The sequence below is a fragment of the Anolis sagrei genome, chromosome 2 (genome assembly GCF_037176765.1).
Source record: "Anolis sagrei isolate rAnoSag1 chromosome 2, rAnoSag1.mat, whole genome shotgun sequence".
Taxonomy (NCBI): Eukaryota; Metazoa; Chordata; class Lepidosauria; order Squamata; family Dactyloidae; genus Anolis; species Anolis sagrei.
Window position 1 is genome coordinate 88,286,830 of NC_090022.1, and position 25,204 is coordinate 88,312,033.

Here is a 25,204-nt window from a genome sequence, read left to right on the forward strand (position 1 = left end):
CAGCGAACTGAAATGGACTGGAATGGGCCACTTCACATCAGATGACCACCAGATCTACTACTGCGGACAAGAGGAACATCGAAGAAATGGAGTAGCCTTCATAATTAATAAGAAATTCGCTAAAGCGGTGCTTGGATACAACCCAAAAAATGACAGAATGATCTCAATTCGAGTGCAAGGAAAGCCTTTCAACATAACAGTGATCCAAATATACGCCCCAACCACAGCTGCTGAAGAAGCAGAAGTAGATCAGTTCTATGAGGATCTGCAGGAACTACTGGATAATACACCAAAAAGAGATATTATTTTCATTACAGGAGACTGGAATGCCAAGGTGGGAAGTCAAATGACAACTGGGATCACAGGCAAGCATGGTCTGGGAGAACAAAATGAAGCGGGACGCAGGCTGATAGAATTTTGCCAGGAAAACTCGCTGTGTATAACAAACACTCTCTTCCAACAACCTAAAAGACGGCTTTATACATGGACCTCACCAGATGGTCAACACCAAAATCAGATTGACTACATCCTTTGCAGCCAAAGGTGGCGGACATCCATCCAGTCGGTGAAAACAAGACCTGGGGCTGACTGTAGCTCAGATCACGAACTTCTTATTGCCCAATTTAGAATAAAACTAAAGAGATCAGGGAAAATACACAGACCAGTTAGATATGATCTCACTAACATTCCTAGCGAATATACAGTGGAAGTGAAGAACAGATTTGAAGGACTAGATTTAGTAAACAGAGTCCCAGAAGAACTATGGACAGAAGTCCGAGACATTGTTCAGGAGGCAGCAACAAAGTACGTCCCAAAGAAAAAGAAAACCAAGAAGGCAAAATGGTTGTCTGCTGAGACACTGGAAGTAGCCCAAGAAAGGAGGAAAACAAAAGGAAACAGGGATAAGGGGAGATATGCCCAGTTAAATGCGCAATTCCAGAAGTTAGCCAGAAGAGATAAGGAACTATTTTTAAATAAGCAATGCATGGAAGTGGAAGAAGACAACAGAATAGGAAGGACAAGAGACCTCTTCCAGAAAATTAGAAACATTGGAGGTAAATTTCAGGCAAAAATTGGTATGATAAGAAACAAAGATGGCAGGGACCTAACAGAAGCTGAAGAGATCAAGAGAAGGTGGCGAGACTATACAGAAGATCTGTATAGGAAGGATAATAATATTGAGGATAGTTTTGATGGTGTGGTGAATGAGTTAGAACCAGACATCCTGAGGAGTGAGGTGGAATGGGCCTTAAGAAGCATTGCTAACAACAAGGCAGCAGGAGACGACGGGATCCCAGCTGAACTGTTTAAAATCTTAAAAGATGATGCTGTCAAGGTGATGCATGCGATTTGCCAGCAAATATGGAAAACACAAGAATGGCCATCAGACTGGAAAAAATCAACTTATATCCCCATACCAAAAAAGGGAAATGCGAAAGACTGCTCAAACTTCCGTACAGTGGCCCTTATTTCTCATGCCAGTAAGGTAATGCTCAAGATCCTGCAAGGAAGACTCCAGCAATACATGGAGCGAGAGTTGCCAGATGTTCAAGCTGGGTTTAGAAAAGGCAGAGGAACAAGAGACCAAATTGCCAATATCCGCTGGATAATGGAGAAAGGCAGGGAGTTTCAGAAAAACATCTACTTCTGCTTCATTGACTATTCTAAAGCCTTTGACTGCGTGGATCATAATAAATTGTGGCAAGTTCTTAGTGGGATGGGCATCCCAAGCCACCTTGTCTCTCTCCTGAGGAATCTGTACAAGGACCAAGTAGCAACAGTAAGAACTGACCACGGAACAACAGACTGGTTCAAGATTGGGAAAGGCGTACGGCAAGGCTGCATCCTCTCACCCAACCTTTTTAACTTGTATGCAGAACACATCATGCGATGTGCGGGGCTGGATGAATGCAAAGCTGGGGTGAAAATTGCTGGAAGAAACATTAACAACCTCAGATATGCAGATGACACCACTCTGATGGCCGAAAGCGAGGAGGAGCTGAGGAGCCTTCTAATCAAGGTGAAAGAAGAAAGCGCAAAAGCCGGGTTGCAGCTAAACGTCAAAAAAACCAAGATTATGGCAACAAGAATGATTGACAACTGGAAAATAGAGGGTGAAACCGTGGAGGCCGTGACAGACTTTGTATTTCTAGGTGCAAAGATTACTGCAGATGCAGACTGTGGCCAGGAAATCAGAAGACGCTTACTTCTTGGGAGGAGAGCAATGTCCAATCTCGATAAAATAGTAAAGAGTAGAGACATCAGACTGGCAACAAAGATCCGCCTAGTCAAAGCCATGGTATTCCCTGTAGTCACCTACGGATGTGAGAGCTGGACCTTAGGAAAGGCTGAGCGAAGGAAGATCGATGCTTTTGAGCTGTGGTGTTGGAGGAAAGTTCTGAGAGTGCCGTGGACAGCGAGAAGATCCAACCAGTCCATCCTCCAGGAAATAAAGCCCGACTGCTCACTGGAGGGAAAGATACTAGAGACAAAGTTGAAGTACTTTGGTCACATCATGAGGAGACAGGAAAGCCTAGAGAAGACAATTATGCTGGGGAAAGTGGAAGGCAAAAGGAAGAGGGGCCGACCAAGGACAAGATGGATGGATGGCATCCTTGAAGTGACTGGACTGACCTTGAAGGAGCTGGGGGTGGTAACGGCCGACAGGGAGCTCTGGCGTGGGCTGGTCCATGAGGTCACGAAGAGTCGGAGACGACTGAACGAATGAACAACAACAACACTTTCTTTTAATTTATCCCAAAAAAGAGAGGCTTATGTGCTTCCAACAATCAGTAAAAACTTGGGACAACAAGATTGATAAGGATTTGGAAATTAACTAAATCAATTTGTATCTGCAGAGTCAGATGAGCTGCATCCCAGAGTATTTAAGGAACTTGTTGACATACTTGTAGAACCACTTGCCATCATTTTTTGAAGCACTGTATTAAGTTCTAGGAGTCTCATTTTAAGAAAGTAGGAGTGAGTTCAATGAAAAAACAAAAGAATTGGTGAAGAGAAGGTTGATGGCTGCTCTCTTTAAAAACATGAAAGATTGCCACAAAGAGGAGGCTGCATGCTCTGCTGCTTCAGAAGGTAGAATTAGGTATAGCAGTTTTAAATTGCAGCAAGATCACCTTCTCTGGATGTCTGCAAAAAGAGGTTGGGCAGCTACTTTGCTGGGGATACTCCAGCTGGAGATCTTGCAGCGGGTGGGACCTGATGGCCTGAAGCCTCCTTTCCAGCTCTGTGTTTCTGCAATTCTATGGTTATCCACTCAACTTGGATTTAGGCAAAATCTTTTCACCCTGCTTTTTTTCTCCCAACAGCCATAGTTAAAACTGAAATTGCCTCCTCATCACCACACCCACAAGTTTTGCATTTCTCTTACTATTTACACATAAAACCAGCCATAAAGGTCTCTTCCTAGGCATTTAACTTCATGCATTTCATGAAGCTGACTTAAGTCTATGAAAGGTTGTGCTATTGACTTTCTCTCAGTTCATCTCAAAGGTGCTACAAGATCCCTTGCATTAAATTCCCATTAGCGTACTTACATGTACTGCTTCTCAATGCATTTCATTCACCCTTTTATGACCATGAGTAAATGTTAAATAGTGATGAGAACTTAGGAGTCATTGTCCAAAGCACAGGAAAAGGGTTGTAGGTAGATAAAGGAGTTCTCCCAAAGTACCAGGTGATTTGTACTTTTTCCTGTTTTTCACTACAGAGGGTCTATATATATAATCATTGAACCTAAGCCAGGTGATACATTACCCCAGCACCATCTGCCTTTCCTTGAATCTAGTTAAAGCTTGCATTTCTGGGAAATAGGGCAATCCTGCATTTCACTGTTAGTCATTAAACTTTTTTTGAATGACTAAGATATAATGAGGGACAGTCTTCAAATTAAGTTACATATTAAAGGATGGGTACCAACTATTGCATGAAGAAACCAACTGGTTTCCATTTGTGATGTAATACAAAAGCCTGGGGAGTTGGGCTTTAAAATCAGCCAAAGCATTGTTCAATAATTCCGCATCTTCCTAAATGGAGACATTTCCCACATGTCATATTTTTACTCAGTGAAGTCCACATTTGTTTCTTATTATAGTCTGCCCTCAAACTTTCACTTCTGTTGTGAGCACATCACAATTTCCCAGTACTTAATAAGTCCAGCCTTTCTTTAGATATAGTTGCCTAGGTAGCGTATTCACTCATCCTCCACTTATCATGTGATACGTTTTAGTGAAAAATAGCAGTCTTACTTTACTCACTATAATAAGAATTATTATTATAGTATTATTATTATTTGAAACATAACAAGATTAGTAATTAAAAAACAAGATCATCATGCAGGCTGTTGTATTGGATCACACATCGGACATTTCCCAAGTGTCTAGGACTATGTGATGTATCTGCGACTAATGCATGTAGATCCGAGTAGGGTGGCCTTTTGCAGCTGATAGATGGCAATTTTGTCAGCGCCAATTGTGTTTAAGTGCAGGCCAAGATCTTTAGGCACTGCACCCAGTGTGCCAATCACCACTGAGACCACCTTTACTGGCTTGTGCCCAAGTCTTTTGAGTATATTATTATTACTATTATTATTATTATTATTATTACTATTATTTCTATTTCTTACCCGCCTCTTCTCGTGGGTTGAAGCAGGTTACAACATAGCTAAAAACAAACAATCATCATAAACATTATAAAAAGGACACATATTGAAACATATGTATAGAAAATACATACTTTAAAATAGAACAAAGATTAACATACGGTGAACACAAAACACAAGTTTAAAATTCATGATTAAATTTGGCTTTACAACTTCAATTCCCCCTTTAAAAAAAGCAAAACACCACAACTGTTACAGTTTGGGTTTCTTCCAATATTTTCTGTGTTGATGTTGGAAGAAAGATTGTGAAGTGTTGCACAGCCATCCCTTATCACAAGACTGTTTCCCTCCATAGCTACCAAATTTGAAGGTTGCTTACCTTGAAAGGGACTTTCAGAAGTATACAAAGGTTAAGAGGTCCTTTTAGGGCAAACCTTTTCACTGAATATATGTGGACATAAATGAAGGCAGGAAAAACAGTCTCTATTTGCAATATAAATTAAGCTTTTGACGCTCTTTCTTTTTTTCATTTGCTTTAGGGCCCGCTTGGATTGGATGGCAAGCCAGTAAGTAGTGCTCAAAATTACAAATCTATATTGCTAACTTGTATTTTATTATACTTGTATGCGGAACACATCATGCGATGTGCGGGGCTGGATGAATGCAAGGCTGGGGTGAAAACTGCTGGAAGAAACATTAACAACCTCAGATATGCAGATGACACCACTCTGATGTCCGAAAGCGAGGAGGAGCTGAGGAGCCTTCTAATCAAGGTGAAAGAAGAAAGTGCAAAAGCCGGGTTGCAGCTAAACATCAAAAAAACCAAGATTATGGCAACAAGAATGATTGACAAGTGGGAAATAGAGGGAGAAAATGTGGAGGCCGTGACAGACTGTATTTCTAGGCGCAAAGATTACTGCAGATGCAGACTGTGGCCAGGAAATCAGAAGACGCTTACTTCTTGGGAGGAGAGCAATGTCCAGTCTCGATAAAATAGTAAAGAGTAGAGACATCAGACTGGCAACAAAGATCCGCCTAGTCAAACCCATGGTATTCCCTGTAGTCACCTATGGATGTGAGAGCTGGACCTTAGGGAAGGCTGAGCGAAGGAAGATCGATGCTTTTGAACTGTGGTGCTGGAGGAAAGTTCTGAGAGTGCCTTGGACTGCGAGAAGATCCAACCAGTCCATCTTCCAGGAAATAAAGCCCGACTGCTCATTGGAGGGAAGGATACTAGAGACAAAGTTGAAGTACTTCGGGCACATCATGAGGAGACAGCAAAGCCTAGAGAAGACAATTATGCTGGGGAAAGTGGAAGGCAAAAGGAAGAGGGGCCGACCAAGGGCAAGATGGATGGATGGCATCCTTGAAGTGACTGGACTGACCTTGAAGGAGCTGGGGGTGGTGACGGCCGACAGGGAGCTCTGGCGTGGGCTGGTCCATGAGGTCACGAAGAGTCGGAGACGACTGAACGAATGAACAACAACAACAACATTTTATTATACCACAGAAAATAAGAAAATAAAACTGTCAATATTCCTCTAGAGTTAGGTAGGTTGTATTGTTAAGAAAGAGAGATTAGCAAGCTCACAGATGTGCACAAAAATATTTTGGGGGGAAAATTGAAGACCTCAAAACAAGTGTAAACAGGATTATAAATGCTAATTGGGAGTGGAATCTTGGCTGACTATTGATGAGACTGGGAATGGAAAATCAGACACAAAGAATGAAACAATATGTCTGGAAATATCAGCAGGAGCACTAATAGTAGATTCAGTTCTCACAATGGAAATTATTATGTAGCCAAAATGGTGCCATCCACATAGAAAATTGGGAAATATCATTCATGCAAGAAAAGCAAACAAAAATACCTTTGAGACATTCTGTGTTGCAAAGGAAGAAACTAAAAAAAATTAAGTTCATCCATATGGTTGATTTATTAGTTACAACTGAATTCAGTTTGCTTGAAAACTACCTGAGAATCAGATTGCTTTCCCATAGAGGAAGCAAACTGGAACCAGATATGGTTAATAGCAGTCGTTTAAAAACACCTCTGCAACCCTCAGGAAAAGAGTCATCATGGTAATATTTAGCTGTGTTATATACTAAGGAAACTGTATCTTATGATGAGCATGTGGCTCCCCACAATAGTGTTGTGAGTATACAGTGAGAAAGGCAAAGTATATTTGTTATGGAGTGGGCCAAAGGTTCGGATCTCCTTTCTCAAAGTGGCACCCCAAACCCATTGCTGGCACTTTTGGTAATATACAAGCACCAGTATTCTGCAGATGTTTGCTAGATTTATTTTGATGGCCAGACAACCTGGAGATTGTTCATTCTGAGAAAACAGTGGATGGTTTCCCAATACAAGAACTAATTTGGTAGACTGTAGGGCACGGACTTATGACAAAGTCTGGCTCATCATAGCAGCTTTTGAAGTATCTCCAAATGGGGCTGCTTCCTTATATGGAACCGACTTTTCCTATTTGATGATACTGGAAGAAGTAAGAGTAAGCAAGGTATTATAGGAAAGGATAAAAACATGGAGGAAATATGTTTTAATGTTGTTGACATCAAAGTAATTGAGTAGGCCACACTAGCCTTATTCAGAAAAAAGAGCAGGGGGAAACAACATCAAAGCATTTGAATGTGATTTTCCTGCTTCTTGACAGAGGGTTGGACTGGATGGCCCACGAGATCTCTTCCAACTCTAGGATTTTATGATTCTTTTATTCACCCTCAACTTCTAGCCCCAAAACAACAAAAACGGGGGACTTCTTCACTTGGTAGCTGCAGTAAGTTTTTTCTGTTGAGTCTTTTCAGTGACTTGTGATGGGAATTCCCACATGTATGTATATCTGGATTATAGAGCAGGTAACATCAGAACAACAAAGCCCATTCCAAGAGTTGCAACAGTTCTTCCATGATATTAGTTGTCATTCAAATAGTCAACCTGCCACTTCAGATATCAGATACAAATGAAAGGTGGAAATGGTTCCTCTTATCATTACAAACAATCCACTTGATTAAAGGTGCCAAAAGAGCATAAGCAAAACTGAGCAAATTAATGATAAACATGTTTCCTCCTTTCTTCTTAATCTCTGCAGGGTCTTCCAGGACCCAAGGGGGACAAGGTAAGTTTATTCACTCAAAACATTGCCTTCAAATATTTTATGGATGATTTCTGGCTGTTGTAGTGAGGATTTTCAATCATGTAAATGAAATCACCATAACTGTATGCAAAAGTATAATGATTAACACTTTGAGCATAACTGCAATAATTTGACTTTACTAAGACATTTTATAAAAATGCTCTTCCATAGCTCCTCAAAGAGACAATTTTCAAACTACATTATGTGGATCTACACTGACCATATAATTCAGTCCAAACTGCATTATTTGGCAGTGTAGATCCAGCCTCAGTGGTGATGGCACTTAATAGTAATAATTTAATTAGAACAGCATCAATAAAAAGTAAAAAAATAATTACATTTCCAGGCAGAAAGATAATCAATTCTTATTTTCCCCTTAATGTTCTGTCTAAACTGCACTATGGCTATCTCCTTGACCATGAAAAACTTTAATCTACAATTATTCAATTTCTATAACGAAAAGTACATCTTCACTGTAGAATGTATACAATTTGACACCACTTTAACTGTCTTTGCAGGAAAATGAAATTACGTTTTTTTTCCTTTTTTATAGGGTGATCAAGGAGACATTGGCCCACGGGTAAGTGTCATTAATTAGGAATATTTTGAACCCACATAGATATTTAGTAGTACTGAGCACAGAAATGAAAAATGAAACTTATGTGCATAAATCATAACTTTATAAAATCCAATCCTTTTTCCAAAGATCAATTTTTGAAGAAAATATTAAAAAATAATATTAAAAAACTAGATGAGTAGATTTTATCCAAAGGTGGCTTAGGCAGCAATCCTGTGTGCATTTCTCTGGAAAATCTTATTGAAATCAGTTGGATAGAGTTGGAGGTGATTGCATTGTTGACTCCTTAATTCTTTCCTCTACTGTAATCAAGTTTAAGTCCATGTAACTGCATTTGATCATATTCATCTTAATTCTTCTCTCTTCATCCACTTTCTCTGGAGCCTGTCTTTGTGTTAGTTTACAGAGCTTTTTAATGATGTACAGTAATGTTACTTTTTTTAAAAAAAAAACAACAATTATGTATATGAGAATCAAAATGTATATAAATTGATAATTTTAAGGCACGGAAGAAACATCAAACAATGACAAAATTGATTATGATTTCATTTAATCTTTTCTTTTCTTGGTATTTACCCATCTGGATGATTACTTCATTTAACTATAAAACATGTAATGAATTTTTCCTAAAGCAGTATAAAACTTGCATATGGACATCTGAATTCTGACTGATTTTTATTGAGTGTAATTTTACTGGAATGGGATTGAGTTCAATAGAAAGAGATACATGTTTCTGCCTATAGTGAACAAGAACATCTATTTTAATTATTTCTAGGTGAAACTTTATTTGTTTCCCCAGCTACCTCATCCTACAGGCATTTGCAATGAGTGTTATTGTGTCTTTGTATGTATTTATATGAGAAACAAGCACTGGGAGATACAATATCCTAGTGGGTTTTGTAAAATAAAAAAAATGATGAGGTGTTTCGAAAATTACTTCATAGTATACTACTTTTAATCCTGACAGCAGTGAAATAATAAATAGGGCCAGAACCTCTGTCATAACAACTCTGGGATTTAAAAACTGGGAGCAGAGAGGGAGCGGGCTGGGGAGGTTTGTTCAGTTGAGTGTAGACTTCTGGTACAATTCTGAAGACCTAAACTTTAATTTACAAATTGAGTCTCCTTATCTGGAAATCCCAAAACTGAAACCTTTGGCCACCAGCTGCCCATTTCTGCCTTCGGGAAAGGGAGGTCATCATACATCTGGTGCCCACTGAGTTTTCCTCAAGGAGCATTGATGGGGGGTAAGGAAAAGAAGGAAGGAGAAGACTCAACTTACATATGGTTCCACTCAAAAGCAGAGATCCCAGGCACTTCTACGCTCATCTTGGTGAGGTGGTTGCCTTGGAAATGGTTATGAGGGTGAACACAGTGCAACCTCTTTGACCACCACCTGCATCCATCCCAGAGAGAAGAGAAAAAACTCACAGATGTAAGAGGAAAATTGTGTGCAGACAGTCAGGGAAATGTTCAATAAGTATTCTTTTCCCAGGGCTTTGTGTAAGTGGAGAGTGAAATCCTCTTCCCCATGTCCCACATTTCCAAAAGCCAGGAGAATATCTGAATTCTGGTCTAGGATTTGGGCTATCCATTGGTATTGGACCTATGAAAACAGTTGGGTCAGTTCCAGAATGGAACCAGCTGCCACTATAAACATTGTCATCTCATGTTTCCTTGGCTAGAGTGGCCTGGAGAAACAAGATGACAGTCTCCTTCCCACCCATTCACATCAGTCTCCACCTGCAACACATGCCCTACTTGTTAGCTGTTGTATGCAGTGACTTTGGCCAAAGTGATAGGGTCCTCTGAGAAAGGAGGGAGATTCCTTCTCTCCACTTTCCCTTGGCACTCCATTATCCCAGCCAAAGTAACTGCACACAACGGCCAATAGATAGAACCCATCTCATAGCCAAAACCTAAGATGGGGACAGGAAGCATGGCCACACAGTGGTGCTGAACCACATTTTGTACCACTGGGCAGTGGGAACTCCTTCCCACTTCTACAGCAGAGCTGGGGAACTTCCTATGTGGCCAATATCCAAGGCTGATTCTGCATAGGACATGCCAGATTGGCCCTGGAGTATCAGTGAGTATGGATCCAGGCATGGTGAATATTTATGAGATAGAAGTACTGGCACCAACCAGATTGTCTAGAACAGTTGTTCTCAACCTGTGGTTCCCCAGATGTTTTGGCCTCCAACTCCCAGACATCCTAACAGTAGGCCAAAATGCCTGGGCACCCGCAGGTTGAGAACTGGTCTAGAATATAAGAGAACCAAGATTTCACAGCTTAGAACTAAAAATAATTCAGAAACAGTCATTCCCAGATTAACATGTTTAACTCAAAGGATTTACATAGTACCTAAGTTTGCTTCGATTGATTTCAAGAACATTTTGGTTACATCATTTATAAGGTTATTGGGTGCACTCCATTAAATAAATATTCTCCTTTCTGTGATCACTTTAATTCAACATAATTTTGAGGGAAATGAACACATACAGACACCTATTATGAAGTTATGACACAGACTACTGTGAAATATCTTCCCACTATCATTATTTTATATAATGGTCCTACTGTTGCAATACCCTGTCTAAATTATATCTGAAAGCACATCATAAAAGAAGTTTAGGAGGCTTTTGGCAGTCCTACAATAATGATCCACAAAGTGCCCAAGTAGGAAATTTTGTGGAAGTTTATGGAAAAGTCCATTTCATTGTAAGTTCATGCAACAATATCATACATTAAATAAGAGTAACAAAAGGGGTTTAGCGATTGCGGGCACCCGATCTCTCCCACAAAGGGAGGTGTTGCCTCAATATGTCAAACATAAATAGTAGAATCTTCATTATCAAGAAAGTGAATTTTTAATTAAGGGAAATAATGCAAGCAGTTCCCAGATGTTGTGAATTTTACATTAAAGAGGCTTGCATTGTGAAATATTCATATTGTTCAATGTCTACAGTTTTTTTAAATGTGTTGAATCCCTTGAGAAAACGAAGAATTGGTTGTTCAGCAAATTATAGTGCCACCAGTTTGATTCTCTCTTCTCTTTCTCTTTCACACACTCATTTATGTCTGGATTTTGGGGACATTTCTTTGGCGCCTTAGTCCTCTGCTTCTCCCAGGGACATTTTTCCTGTGTCACCATCTGGCCTGAATTATTTTTACTTCCTGAAATTGGGCAGTATCTTAGTCTCAGCAGCAGATTTTATTTCCTAAAGTTTGTTTTCTGGCTTGGAGTGGAAGGATGCTTTATTTCAGATTTTAGGTAGTGACAGTAAATGGGCAATCATTAACAGCTGTTAATGCTCCTGAAAGAACTAGTTTTCTAAAGAGATCACTTTTGGGGAAATGGGTAATTATTTAATTAAAAAAGATATTTTGTAATTTTCTCTGAGCACATCATGATCTGAATGTGCTAGTAATGGAGGAGTTGATCTGTTCTGTTAAATCAAACTTTGTTGTGAAAAATTAGAGTGCCAAAACGTCCCAGTGCAATATTTTAGCTACAAAATTTCAGTGCTAATTTTCCTTCTTTTTCTTTAAACTGAAATAGTGATGTTTAGATTAGGCCAGTACATGTTTCATGTTCATTCATGGAAGTAAAGTGAAAACAAAAATACTTGGGTTTCTCAATGAACAAAGGGACTGTTTCTTGTTTTTTTCCAATAATATATTTTATTGATGCTGATAATAAAGGAAAGTTGGACTGGATTAGGACAAAGGATGTTAAGATTTTGCTAGAATTGGTTAGATCTTCTTATGGAACTTAATTCATTCTGGAACAAAGTCGCTTTGATCCGTTCCGGCCTGGATACCATGTTAACGGCGGTCTCTGAGGATGTAACACGAGCACCTGCTTGTCTGATTTTGATGGATTCATTTCAATTGGTGAAACCCGAGGATGTGGACAAGATACTTGGAGGAATGAGGCCTACCACATGCATCCTAGACCCCTGCCCATCCTGGCTTCTAAAGGAGGCCAGAGGGGGATTGGCCGAGTGGGTGAAGGTGGTGGTTAATGCCTCCCTTCAGGAAAGCAAGATTCCAGCCAGCTTAAAACAAGCTGTAATAAAACCGCTGTTGAAAAAACCATCACTGGACCCCACTCAATTCGTCAACTATCGGCCTGTTTCCAATCTCCCCTTTTTGGGCAAAGTCCTGGAACGTGTGGTGGCCTCACGACTCCAGGTATTCTTGGTAGACACGGATTATCTGGATCCAGCACAGTCTGGCTTTAGGCCGGGACATGGTACCGAGACAGCCTTGGTCGCCTTAGTGGATGATCTCCGCCGGGAGCTAGACAGGGGGAGTGTGTCCCTGTTGGTTCTGCTGGACCTCTCAGCGGCCTTCGATACCATCAACCACGGTATCCTTCTGAGACGCCTCGCGGGAATGGGCCTTGGTGGCACTGTTCTGCAGTGGCTCAGGTCCTTCCTAGAGGATCGTACCCAGAAGGTGTTGCTGGGGGACAACTGCTCGTCCTCACAACCATTGTCTTGTGGGGTCCCGCAGGGTTCAATACTGTCCCCCATGTTGTTTAACATCTACATGAAGCCGTTGGGAGAGATCATCCGGAGTTTTGGGGTGCGGTGTTATCTGTACGCAGATGATGTCCAACTCTGTCACTCCTTTCCACCCACTACTAAGGAGGCTGTTCAGGTCCTGAACCGGTGCTTGGCCACTGTATCGGACTGGATGAGGGCTAACAAATTGAAACTGAATCCAGACAAGACAGAGGCACTCCTGGTCAGTCGAAAGGCCGAACAGGGTATAGGGTTACAGCCTGTGTTAGACGGGGTTACACTCCCCCTGAAGACGCAGGTTTGCAGCTTGGGTTTGACCCTGGATTCATCACTAAGCCTGGAACCCCAGGTCTCGGCGGTATCCAGGGGAGCATTTGCACAATTAAAACTTGTGCGCCAGCTGCGCCCGTACCTTAGGAAGTCTGACTTGGCCACGGTAATCCACGCTCAGGTTACATCCCGCATAGATTACTGCAACGCGCTCTACGTGGGGTTGCCCTTGAAGACTGCCCGGAAGCTTCAGATGGTCCAGCACTCGGCAGCCAGGTTGCTAACGGGAGCGGCACTCAGGGAGCATACCACTCCTCTGTTGAGCCAGCTCCACTGGCTGCCAATCTGCTACCGGGCACAATTCAAAGTGCTGGCGTTAGCCTATAAAGCTCTAAACGGTTCCGGCCCCACTTGCCTCTCCGAACGCATCTCCACCTATGAACTGACTAGGACATTAAGATCGTCCGGGGAGGCCCTGCTCTCAGTCCCGCCTGCGTCACAGGCACGGTTGGCGGGGACGAGGGACAGGGCCTTCTCGGTGGTGGCCCCTCGGCTATGGAATGCCTTACCTGTAGACATCAGACAGGCCCCTTCACTGTTGGCTCTACAAACAAGCGTTTGGCTAAACAGTGCAACTGAATACAGGAAGACGGTAAAATTGAACATAGGAATGGTACAAGGATTATGAGAACGGATTCTGATTTGTTATCGAGGCGTTATGATATGATAATGATTGTTGATTTTGTCTGTTGTGTATGATGTGTTTTAACTGCTTAGGATATTGTTGTGATAACCTGTATTGTGTAAACCGCATTGAGTCGCCTAATTAGGCTGAAAAATGTGGTATAGAAATAAAGCAAATAAATAAATAAATAAACATACAACATTTATATGGAAATGAATTTGTGCAGAGCTTGGAATCATTACTTTTTGCACTACAGTTCCTAAAAGGTAAACTTGAAGTTCAGACAGAAACGTATTAATATTTATTTATGGAACTTTGATAAGTGTCAGAATGCATTTTGTTGCTGATGATATAAAAATCATGTTTCTACATACATTCATGGAAAAGCAAGACTGAATAATAAGTGTACAATTCATCATGTATAAGTACAGTACACTTAATGAAAGTGCAGGAAATGGGAATACTATACAGCTTAAGTATAAAATCCAATAAAATGCCTATATGTAAAATCAAATTGAGCTGATACTTACTAGGAAATAAAATATGTCTATACTGTAGATAAAAATTCTGTGAAATGTTTGTCGTATCAAACCATGTATTTCTAATAAGTGAACAATGTGTTGAGTACTTTTTACTAATGAGATGCCTCCACCCAGCAAGCAGATGTTGACATCACCATGTTAGTTTTGATCAGAACAAGAACCAAAAGAAACTCCAGGCAAAGTTTGAAATGCTGCCAAATGCTGCTGTCAAAGTAGATAGAAGTGAGGTGTGGAAAGAGGCCAAATCCGACATGTTAATCCACCCAATTCAATTACTTAATTAATGACCATTGCGCTTGTCCTGGTGGAGCCTTCAGTACAGACATTGTTTCTCAATTGATTTACAAATAGACAGACTTTAGAGAGAGGTAGGCTGATAGATACATAGAGGTAGACAGTGCTACCTTTTTTCTAGCAGTTATATCAAACCAAAATTTAGATTGGAATTTTAATATGTTCTTAAACTCTCTCTGAACCATTTGGAGACTGAAACAGTCTACATTCGATCCAATAAAATTTGCCTCCAGACAGTATTTAGAGAATGAGGTTGTAAAAAGATATCATCTATGCTGCATATACCTTAAGCTGCTTGTCACTTTATAGATATCCCCAACCAATTCCATGCAAGCTGTTATCAATTCTTCCATGGCAGTACATATGATGATGTCATCTTTATATCAAAAGGAAGCAGCAAAGCTCTGGGTGCAAAATTGTATGCTTCTGCTTCATATTCTATATCTAGCTTGCTTGGACTTGATGGCTGAATCACTTAACTCCAAGTGAATCATATTTCATTCAGTGGTAATAACTTTTAAGTGAATGGATATAGGATGGCAACCAAGCTGTACATGTACAGGGAGGGGGCACCTTTAACTACTGATATGGGTTACAATAAGGCATACAAATTAGAATTACTTTAATCTCCTTCATTTCACATATTTCATTGGGAGGGAGCATTCAAGAAAGACTCCATGACCATATACAGACATCATTTCCTTTCTCATCCATCAAGCAGATGCATTTGGTTCACTTGGCTGTCATACGTTAGCCTTTTCCAAAAGAGCTGGCTGGCATATCTGCCAAGCTGACATTTGTCTATATTTAAGCCACTTACAAGTATGTACAGTAACTCAAGTTACACTATTTTAGAGTTTATCATACTTGGATATAAATGAGCTTTACTGCAGCTGACAGCCTGTGATTGGTTGTAGAATTTAGCTCAGATCTCAGGTGCAAATATCATGCAGTCGAAGTCTGTGCATCATTACTCCAGTGTAGGTTTGACTGTTTGGTAGAGGTTAGTTCCTATGAAGTATGTTTATATCTTCAGATAGTTCAACATTCATGTTTCTACTTCTGGTTTCTAATATGAAACAAGTGTCAAGCTGAGCTTCTTGTAGCTTAATTTCATAATTGTGTATGGATTTTACATATGCATACACAGGAATATATGCATATATTGTACTCAGCTGGTGATTTTAGTCCTAGGTTATGAAGATCCCTTGGATATTGAGGAAATAGCCAAGTCTATCTAGAAATGTCCTCTAGCTAGAAGTACACATTATGAGGCTGTATGTCTAGAGGATACCTGGAGCTGCCCACTTCCCATTCTCACTCTCACACTTCTGCTGTTGAAACATGTCTGTGGATATCCCATTCAGTGGTCTCAAAAGTGCCATACTACTGGAATTGTAGAAGTGGTTTTGACACCATAAGTTCTGATGATTTCCAGAGAGCTGATATTTGATACTAGGTTTACAAAATGTACTAGAACAGTAGGAAAATGTATTATTTCAATGCCTACTGAAAATGGAGTGAGGTTGAATGGGCCTTAAGAAGCATTGCTAACAACAAGGCAGCAGGAGACAACGGGATCCCAGCTGAACTGTTTAAAATCTTAAAAGATGATGCTGTCAAGGTGATGCATGCCATTTGCCAGCAAATATGGAAAACACAAGAATGGCCATCAGACTGGAAAAAATCAACTTATATCCCCATACCAAAAAACGGAAATGCGAAAGACTGCTCCAACTTCCGTACAGTGGCCCTTATTTCTCATGCCAGTAAGGTAATGCTCAAGATCCTGCAAGGAAGACTCCAGCAATACATGGAGCGAGAGTTGCCAGATGTTCAAGCTGGGTTTAGAAAAGGCAGAGGAACAAGAGACCAGATTGCCAATATCCGCTGGATAATGGAGAAAGGCAGGGAGTTTCAGAAAAACATCTACTTCTGCTTCATTGACTATTCTAAAGCCTTTGACTGTGTGGACCATAATAAATTGTGGCAAGTTCTTGGTGGGATGGGCATACCAAGCCACCTTGTCTCTCTCCTGAGGAATCTGTACAAGGACCAAGTAGCAACAGTCAGAACTGACCACGGAACAACAGACTGGTTCAAGATTGGGAAAGGCGTACGGCAAGGCTGCATCCTCTCACCCAACCTTTTTAACTTGTATGCAGAACACATCATACGATGTGCGGGGCTTCATGAATGCAAAGCTGGGGTGAAAATGGCTGGAAGAAACATTAACAACCTCAGATATGCAGATGACACCACTCTGATGGCCGAAAGCGAGGAGGAGCTGAGGAGCCTTCTAATCAAGGTGAAAGAAGAAAGCGCAAAAGCTGGGTTGCAGCTAAACATAAAAAAAACCCAAGATTATGGCAACAAGAATGATTGACAACTGGGAAATAGAGGGAGAAAATGTGGAGGCCGTGACAGACTTTGTATTTCTAGGTGCAAAGATTACTGCAGACGCAGACTGTGGCCAGGAAATCAGAAGACGCTTACTTCTTGGGAGGAGAGCAATGTCCAGTCTCGATAAAATAGTAAAGAGTAGAGACATCAGACTGGCAACAAAGATCCGCCTAGTCAAAGCAAGATGGATGGATGGCATCCTTGAAGTGACTGGACTGACCTTGAAGGAGCTGGGGGTGGTGACGGCCGACAGGGAGTTCTGGTGTGGACTGGTCCATGAGGTCACGAAGAGTCGGAGACGACTGAACGAATGAACAACACTGAAAATGGAGAATGTATAAATATACCCACAAATGGTTATGGTAACTCAGGCAATGGGATGTGTTAGTTGCTCATGGTCAAATATTATAAAATCACAATTGCTGGAGGAAAGTAATGCACGTCATCCCTTGAAGAAGTTGCATAAAATGTCTTAAACTGTAACATATGAAAGCATGGCATGAATAAGGTGTCCTTGATTTTATTTTTGTAGTTTTGACATTTTGGCTGTGTTGAATCAGTGAGAACTGTGCCTGATGACACTTAACATGAATGTAATTATTTCAGTTTTTCATTGTTCTTGATTATTTTTCCTGTGGTACCAATTTGTTTTATACTCGAGTCCCTCTGATATAATGCTGAATGAATGTTTACCATTTTTCACACTCTTCATAACATTTGTCTCGACTTCTTTGTCTTTCCTGCCACACATTGACTAGATGGCTTTTCCTCGCCTCAGTCATGGATTTCTCTCTGACCAGCATATATTTAGTCGACGTATCCTTAAGGTAGAACTGCTTTTAATCTTCTGGCTTGCTGTGTTTTCTTGTGAGGTTGTTTTCCCCCCTTTTTAATTCCCTAATTTGAGACTTGATCACTCCTCTTTCACTCCTTTTTTATTCTGTTGTTTTACGTTCTTTAAAAAGTGTTTTATATTAAAATCAAAACAATCAAAGTGCAATGACAACCAAAATCCGAATAATTCCCCATTTAAACAGCAACAACACAGCAACAAAGCATTCACAGGAAATTATCAGTCTATTCAACAACTGGAAAGTATTAACTCGGGGATCATCTACACTGTAAAATTAATGCAGTTTGACACCCCTTTCCCTGCTATGGCTCAATTTTATAGACTTCACTGTTTAGTGAGACACCAGCACTGTTTGGCAGAGAAGGCAAAGGGTCTTATAAAACTACAACTCCTGTGACTCCATAGCATCAAGCCATGCTAGTTAAACTGGTGTCAAACTGCATTAATTGTACAGTATAGATACACCCTCAGTTGACTTGAAACCATTCTGTGTAATCATGTTTACAGAATACAGCATTTTGTTTCCTGAAAGCAGATCTCTTGTTTCAGAGTCAGTTTCCTGAAGATAAAACATTCTAAGTCTCATTTGCCAGTGACACCTTTTGCATCCTGCCAGTAATGATAATGAACAATTCTGCATGAAATTTTTAATGGAAAAGATAGCTTTATATTATTCTATAGGTCCAATATTTCTTCATACTTTGGAACATGAGACCCTGAGACCAGTTAACATAAAAAGCAAACATAAAGTAAAGTGTATTGCTTAAGATTGCAAAGTGTGAGTTGTATGAACACATACCAAAAATCATAGTGCCTGGAATTCTGACAGATCAAGGATGAGACAAGATTAGATTCTTTCCCCCCTTATATCTGGTTTTGCATATGTCAGGAATATTGGGATCATTGCATCATTTATGACACTACCTGCAGTGTTCAGAGGAGAGTCTCAATGCGAGCTTGATATCTTAGTCCCTATGCATGAGAACTAGGCCCTAGTCTTTCTTCCTTAGGGCCTTTCTACACTGATACTGATTACATTTACCACAGAACCTGGCCTCAAACTGCTTTGCAGGATTATTTTTCCCTTCGGAGATGCTTATCAGTGCACCAGAAACATATGACGTGATCAAAAGTGAGAGTGACAGTTAGCAGCAGATGTAATTAATTCTCCCTCCCAGAGAGTTGATCAGCCCTTTGCTGCCCAGCCATGCCCTTAGGGCATTTTTTTGGCAGCCCCTTCACCTCTGGAATTCTTTATTGCGCTTCAGCAGCGATGGGTCTCTCTACAATGCACCCCACATTTTGCAGGACTGATTTTGCCTTGGGTCTGGACTACAGTGTCATCTGCTACAGTACATATTTTGGCTGGACTTAGACTTTCCTGAGACTTTTTAATGCATTGTATACCCTTAGATGTGCCCTGTAGTGCACATTGGTGGTGTGCATTTTGTGGCCGCCATAGTCTCAAAGCTAATGTTAATGTAGACGGGAGCCTTAGTGTTTTGGAAGTCTTTCTCCTCTGCCCTAATCACTATCTGCAATCTTTAAAACTCTGTGGGTAAGTGGTCTAAACTATATTTTTCACAGTTTGTGCTTGTCGTGTGCCTTCAAGTTGTTTTCAACTTCTGACAATCCTCCTGTGGGGTTTTCTTAATAAAATTTGTTCAGAATGGTTTGCCATTGTTTCCTCTGAGGTTGAAAGAGTGTGATTTGCCTAAGGGTACCCAGTGGGTTCCTATATTTGAGCAGGGATCTGAGCCTTGGTCTCCAGAATTCTAGTCCAACATGCAAACCACACTGGCTGGCTGTATAAATGGTCTTTATAAATGCCTTATTTACTTTCTGAACTGTATTTCTACTTTACCTTAGCTATTTACCATAACCTTTTGTTAATATTATAGCCTCTTGGACTATGGTATAATCCCATCACATTTTGCAATCAGATAAACTATCTAGGTTGACATGTTCTGAACTTTGTGTATAGTATATAACATTGAGAGAATCCATGCACACAAGAATTTCAGCCAACAGAATGTTCCAAAACCTTTGCGGAATTTTTGTCTAAAGATTTAAAAGCATGATACTGTTCTTTTATTAGCATTATGGCTTTAGTATATGCATTTCATGAACATCACAAGTGGGATATTCACGAAATAATAGATCTTAAAATAATATTCTACAACATTTTATAGAATCTAAGTCAATTATTTTATTTTATACTACTGCCATTTGTCAATGGCATTTTCTGAATTGGGACTTCGCACATATGTCATATAGCGTTCACAGTTCAGGACATGATTTATAACAGGACGACATTAAATTCAAGTCTGTTTCTGTAGACATCTTGTCCAAAGGGCAGAAAGTGTTTTCTGATCCATCCATTATGCAGGATGAGCTTGGTGTGATTTCCATGTGTTCAGGCAGACCAAGCCTAAATGTTGCTTTTTTGTTGTTCATTCGTTCAGTCGCTTCCGACTCTTCATGACCTCATGGACCAGCCCACGCCATAATCCAGGCTATGATCATTGACAGCCGTGGCCATCCAAATGTTTAGCCAGAAACATGGTGAGATAAATGTTCTCTGCTCCACAAGTAAGACGCAATGCATCAGACTCAGAAGAAAATATTTTCATGTGATTGTGATAAAAACTCCTAAGCACTTTGTACATGAAACAAATTTAGATGTAGCATCATCTTACAGATAGACTGTTTGGTTCTGTTATGTTGTAGGCTGTTTTAGCAGGTTTGCTACATTTCAAACATAGCTTGCCATTTAAAGACTAGAGAGGAAATGAAGGACTCCATGGAGGACACATCATTAGTTACATAAGGCCCTGGATTGTGGCCACATGACCAGTGCATCCATTATGAATTCAGAAAGGTTTGCCATTGTTTTCCTGCTTATTTTACATCTGTCGCTGTGCCTCTTCCTTTTTATTCATCAGGTTTTGTCAATAAACATGCAGGTGCCATGAGCATGGTGTGTGACGTATGCTGACATTACAGTTTTGTGTGTACAATTGCTGTGATATCCAAACCCTTTCTCCTTTAAAAGCAATGCTTTGCAGTATCTGCCAAGATTATATTATTAGTTGGAAAATTCTCAACCACCAACTAGCTGTGTTATCTTAGAGAGACATAGGTATGGTCTAATGCTTAGGACTGTGGCCCTCTGGGTGTTGTGGAGTTGCAACTCCCATCAATCCTATCCAATGTACATCATAGAAGGACTACAGTCCAGCATGACCTAATGTGCTGCAAATTGCCCTGGTGGGAAAACACAAGATTCAGAAGTGTTGCTTGAAGGCAACAGGTCAGGATTCATCAAGCACCTTCATGGAAGATTACCAGGAAGCATTGGTGTCCATGAAAGAAAAACAAGATATAATACATACATATCAAGACCTTCCATATGCTACAACATGTTGAGATATATAGGTCAAAATAAACCAGTTGTGCTACCTAAGATTTTACACTTTGGGATATTTTTGAAAATTGCTTTCTTCTATAAACTGAAATAAAGCATCCAATTTTGTATTTGTTGGGAATAATCTCTCTTTAATTTATGATCTTGAGAATAAGAAATTTACATACCTTTAAATTTCTTGAACATAAATTTCTCTTAAATCTAGGTATGTGTATGTAATTATAAATTTAGTCCTACGGCTATGATTCATACCTGTTCTTTTTTTACAGTAGTGATGTGGAATTCTAAAGAATCAGAAACTGTTAAAGTAACCTATTTCTCATTGGAAGAGGCAAGACCTTTCCACTAATCTAAGACTGCTTCCTAAAACTGTCATAGTGGAATCTAATATTCCTGGACAGAAAATAACAGAATACCATCTTTCTATAGCAGTGTTTCCTAACACTGCTATAGAAATATCCTAGAATTCTTGGATATTGACAACAGTGACAGGACCTTCTGGGAGTTGAAGTCCAGAACATCAGGAGGACTCAAGTTTGGGAAACACTGTTCTATAGCATAAATGCATGCAAAATGGTTACTGAGAGAATAAAATGACAGATTACCTTTATCTAACATTAGATATTGTAGTCAAATACACATATTTAGTACTAGGAGATCTCATAGTCCAAAAAGACTGTTGTTCAGTTTTATTGTTGTAACTCAAAACATAACCAATTCCTCCCCCTTGCTTCCTGCTGCCTTTCTCACTTTCTGAACTAGTCCATCCATTCATGATGAATGTTCTTTTCCTGCTGTAACTTGTTTCTTTAAACTTCTTGTAGGGAGATCCAGGTAAAGATGGTGCTGCAGGCCCACCAGGTCCTCCTGGACAGCCGGGTACAAGAGGGCCCCCTGGAGACACAGGCAAAGACGGCCCAAAGGGTCCCCCAGGCCTCCCTGTAAGGCATAGTGAACAGCAGAGAGAGTTGTCTGGAAACTAAGTGCATGCTTTGGAAGGAGAAGTGATAACCTCTCCATGATGCATGCATCAATGAGTTGCCCTTTATTGTATGAAGGAGCTAATGGAAGGAAAGTTAAAAGTGAGGGGAAAACTGGGGTTTTGTAGGTTTTTTTGGGCTATATGGCCATGTTCTAGATGTCCTGACATTTCGCCTGTATCTATGGCAAGCATCCTCAGAAGTTTTGAGGGGAAAGCTCATTCAGAAGTCCCTTGAAACCAGAAGTATAACTCACCAGCAAACTATTGGTATCTTAAAACATTAATTTAACAAAACTTTATGACAGCCTGCTTTGAAATAATATCTTGCGCTCTGTGATGAACTTGCTCTATAACTTTGTACACTGTCTATCACTTGTATTTTCTAGCCATAGAGCAGGCTTTTGGTTTCATGAAGATTTAAGTTCTCCAGTTTTTATTGGGCTCTGTTGATGAATTAGAAGAATAGCAGATAGTACAGGAATTAATTATCACTGGTGGGGGTGGGGAGTTCCAGTTTTAGTGTTCAATCTAAGTCCAGTTGTCCTAGATATATGAAAGCACACTGTCTTTATGTGTGTCTTGTTGATGGACAGCACTAGTCAAAATTGCTCTCCAGAGCAATGGAATAGGCTAGTCTTGTTAAAAAAACAAACAAACATTTGTTTGTTTCTTTTATTAATGCCTTAGGCTTCCTTTACTGCTGTACTTTTAAGGAAGCTTTTGAAAAAGTGAATTTAGGAAGGTGTTCATTGGAGAATTTTGCTTGATCAATTTACATTTAACTTTATTTAGGGAGAGAAGGGAGAGACTGGAGAAGCTGGCATCATGGTTAGTATACAATCTATAACCACGCAGATTAATTGATTTTGACGCATTAAGTAGGGGATGCTTACCTAATCTAGCTAAGATGTGAGGGCCTTTTCTTCATTTCTCTGTCCAGCTTGCCTGCAATAACTTTAAGTAATGGCTTTCTTTGACTCTAGCTTTGATTCATAATCAGTAATCACTACCCATTTCTATATTGTGTACATCTTTTTGCTATTAGTTTGAGAATCTCACTTACAGACACATCTTACCCAGACCACAATGTATCCTTCATATCAAAGCATGTTTCCTGTTTCTCGATTCAGCTTGTCCCTTCTGTTCACTGAAAGGCAGGGAGTTTGAATCTTTCTCTTCTTGATTGAACAGCACAAGGAATTCTCAGTCAGTCAATCAGTAGGCTTTATTTCGGTCAACAAACTATCGGCTAAGTCAAGTGAAAGTAGAATGATGAAATACAACAATTAACAATTAATAACATCACATTTGGCTTATGATTAATAAAAACAAGTATCACCATTCGCTATCGGATGAATGACTGTCTATATAATCTGATTGCCAATTAATAATAAGTCTCCCAAGTACTCTTTGTTACACTCAGCCTTTACAGGTTATTCATGAAGCACTTGCGGCTTTTTGCTGCTGCAAACAGAAATTTGGCCACCTGTTCCGTTACCCTTTTATCAAGATCAGACAGTAAATTAGTGCAGTACCAACTTAGGGTTCTTCCTGGCCACTTGGTGAGTAGAGGGGATATTAACCTTAGTCTATCATCCTTGTAAATTGTGCAAATAAAAAGTACATGTATTACAGTTTCAATTTTACCCTCCCCGCATGGGCAAACTCTGTGTTCGTAATCAGTCCCTTTGTATCTACCCTCTAGTATGGCTGATTTGAGGGAATTAAATCTGGCCCAACTGAAAGCAAGACAAAAATTTTGGGATGTTTAAATTTTCTAAGTATTTGGCACCTTCCAAAGAATTAAATGTTAGGCCTAAACTCAATGGAGAGCATGTGGAGCACGCCAGAGCCATTGAGTCCTGTTTGTCTATGTCACTGATTCGTTCCACTAAGATCTGGATTATCTTTTTATGCTCAAAACCGCTCAATATATTCACTGAGAGGCCCATCTGCCTGAGTTTCTGATTTAGCGCTTTGATTCGGTGGGATTTAAAGAGGTCTTTTTGAATCAGATATGTATATCCCGCTTCAGGCCCTTTCAGGCCACAAGGAATTCTGTCAACTATGAGCTTCAATATTTTCTGCCTTCTTGAAACTGTTCCCAAATTTTTACTCTATTTGGCACTCTCAACACTAATCTTTCATTTTCATCAAATTCCAGGTGGGAATTTAGTTGGAGTCCTAGCTAATGCTGCAATTTTGCAATTTTGGTCATATCCCACACCAGAATTCTGCAGTATTTGACACTGCCTGTAATGGCTGTTGAAACTTGGAACCTAGCACCTAGGTAGATAGAGAGTTCTGCTTATTAGAGCCCTTTATTAAGAGAGTCACGGGTGACACAGCTAAAATCAATGAACATATAAATCCTTCTCATGTAGGAGAAGTAGGAAGACATCTCCTGCCATGGGCTGAAGTCAGTTTAGAGCAAATAAGAAACCCCATCTTATGTAGAACAACATTTTAGGGCCACTTCATAGATGTACAGATGCATGAATTATGGAGGAGAATGTTGGGGCTGTTTGCAAAGCCTCGTTGCCTCTTTATGCATTTTTTGCCATTTCATTAAAAACAGAAGGACTTGTGTTAGTCGTGTTCCATGGATTTTAGTAGGATTTTGCCATAATTACTCTTAACTGTTTTGTGAGCATCCTCTTTATTCCATATTACTCTTTTGTTTTTTTGCATGTGTGTGAGTTGACATTTTAATTATATGTCAGTTAGAGTAGTTTCATACTGATTTATTACAGTTCTAACTGTATCATTGAGTTTTGTTGCTTTGTGCGTTCGTTTTTAACAGTAACTCATTGATAAAATAATATTTCCAATTTCCTTCTAGTGATGTTATTAATTATTCTACCATTT

At 40.0% G+C, this 25,204-nt stretch overlaps 1 protein-coding gene across 1 annotated transcript in view; it reads left to right on the forward strand.

Moving 5' to 3' along the window:
* Positions 1 to 25,204, forward strand: part of LOC132768920 (collagen alpha-1(III) chain-like) — a 106,521-nt gene that overhangs the window by 37,417 nt on the left and 43,900 nt on the right. Inside the window, exons 3-7 of the mRNA XM_067464802.1 lie at positions 5,158 to 5,184; positions 7,726 to 7,752; positions 8,324 to 8,350; positions 22,179 to 22,295; positions 23,129 to 23,164. Of these exons, the coding sequence (XP_067320903.1) occupies positions 5,158 to 5,184; positions 7,726 to 7,752; positions 8,324 to 8,350; positions 22,179 to 22,295; positions 23,129 to 23,164 (234 nt within the window). The remainder of the gene's footprint in view (positions 1 to 5,157; positions 5,185 to 7,725; positions 7,753 to 8,323; positions 8,351 to 22,178; positions 22,296 to 23,128; positions 23,165 to 25,204) is intronic.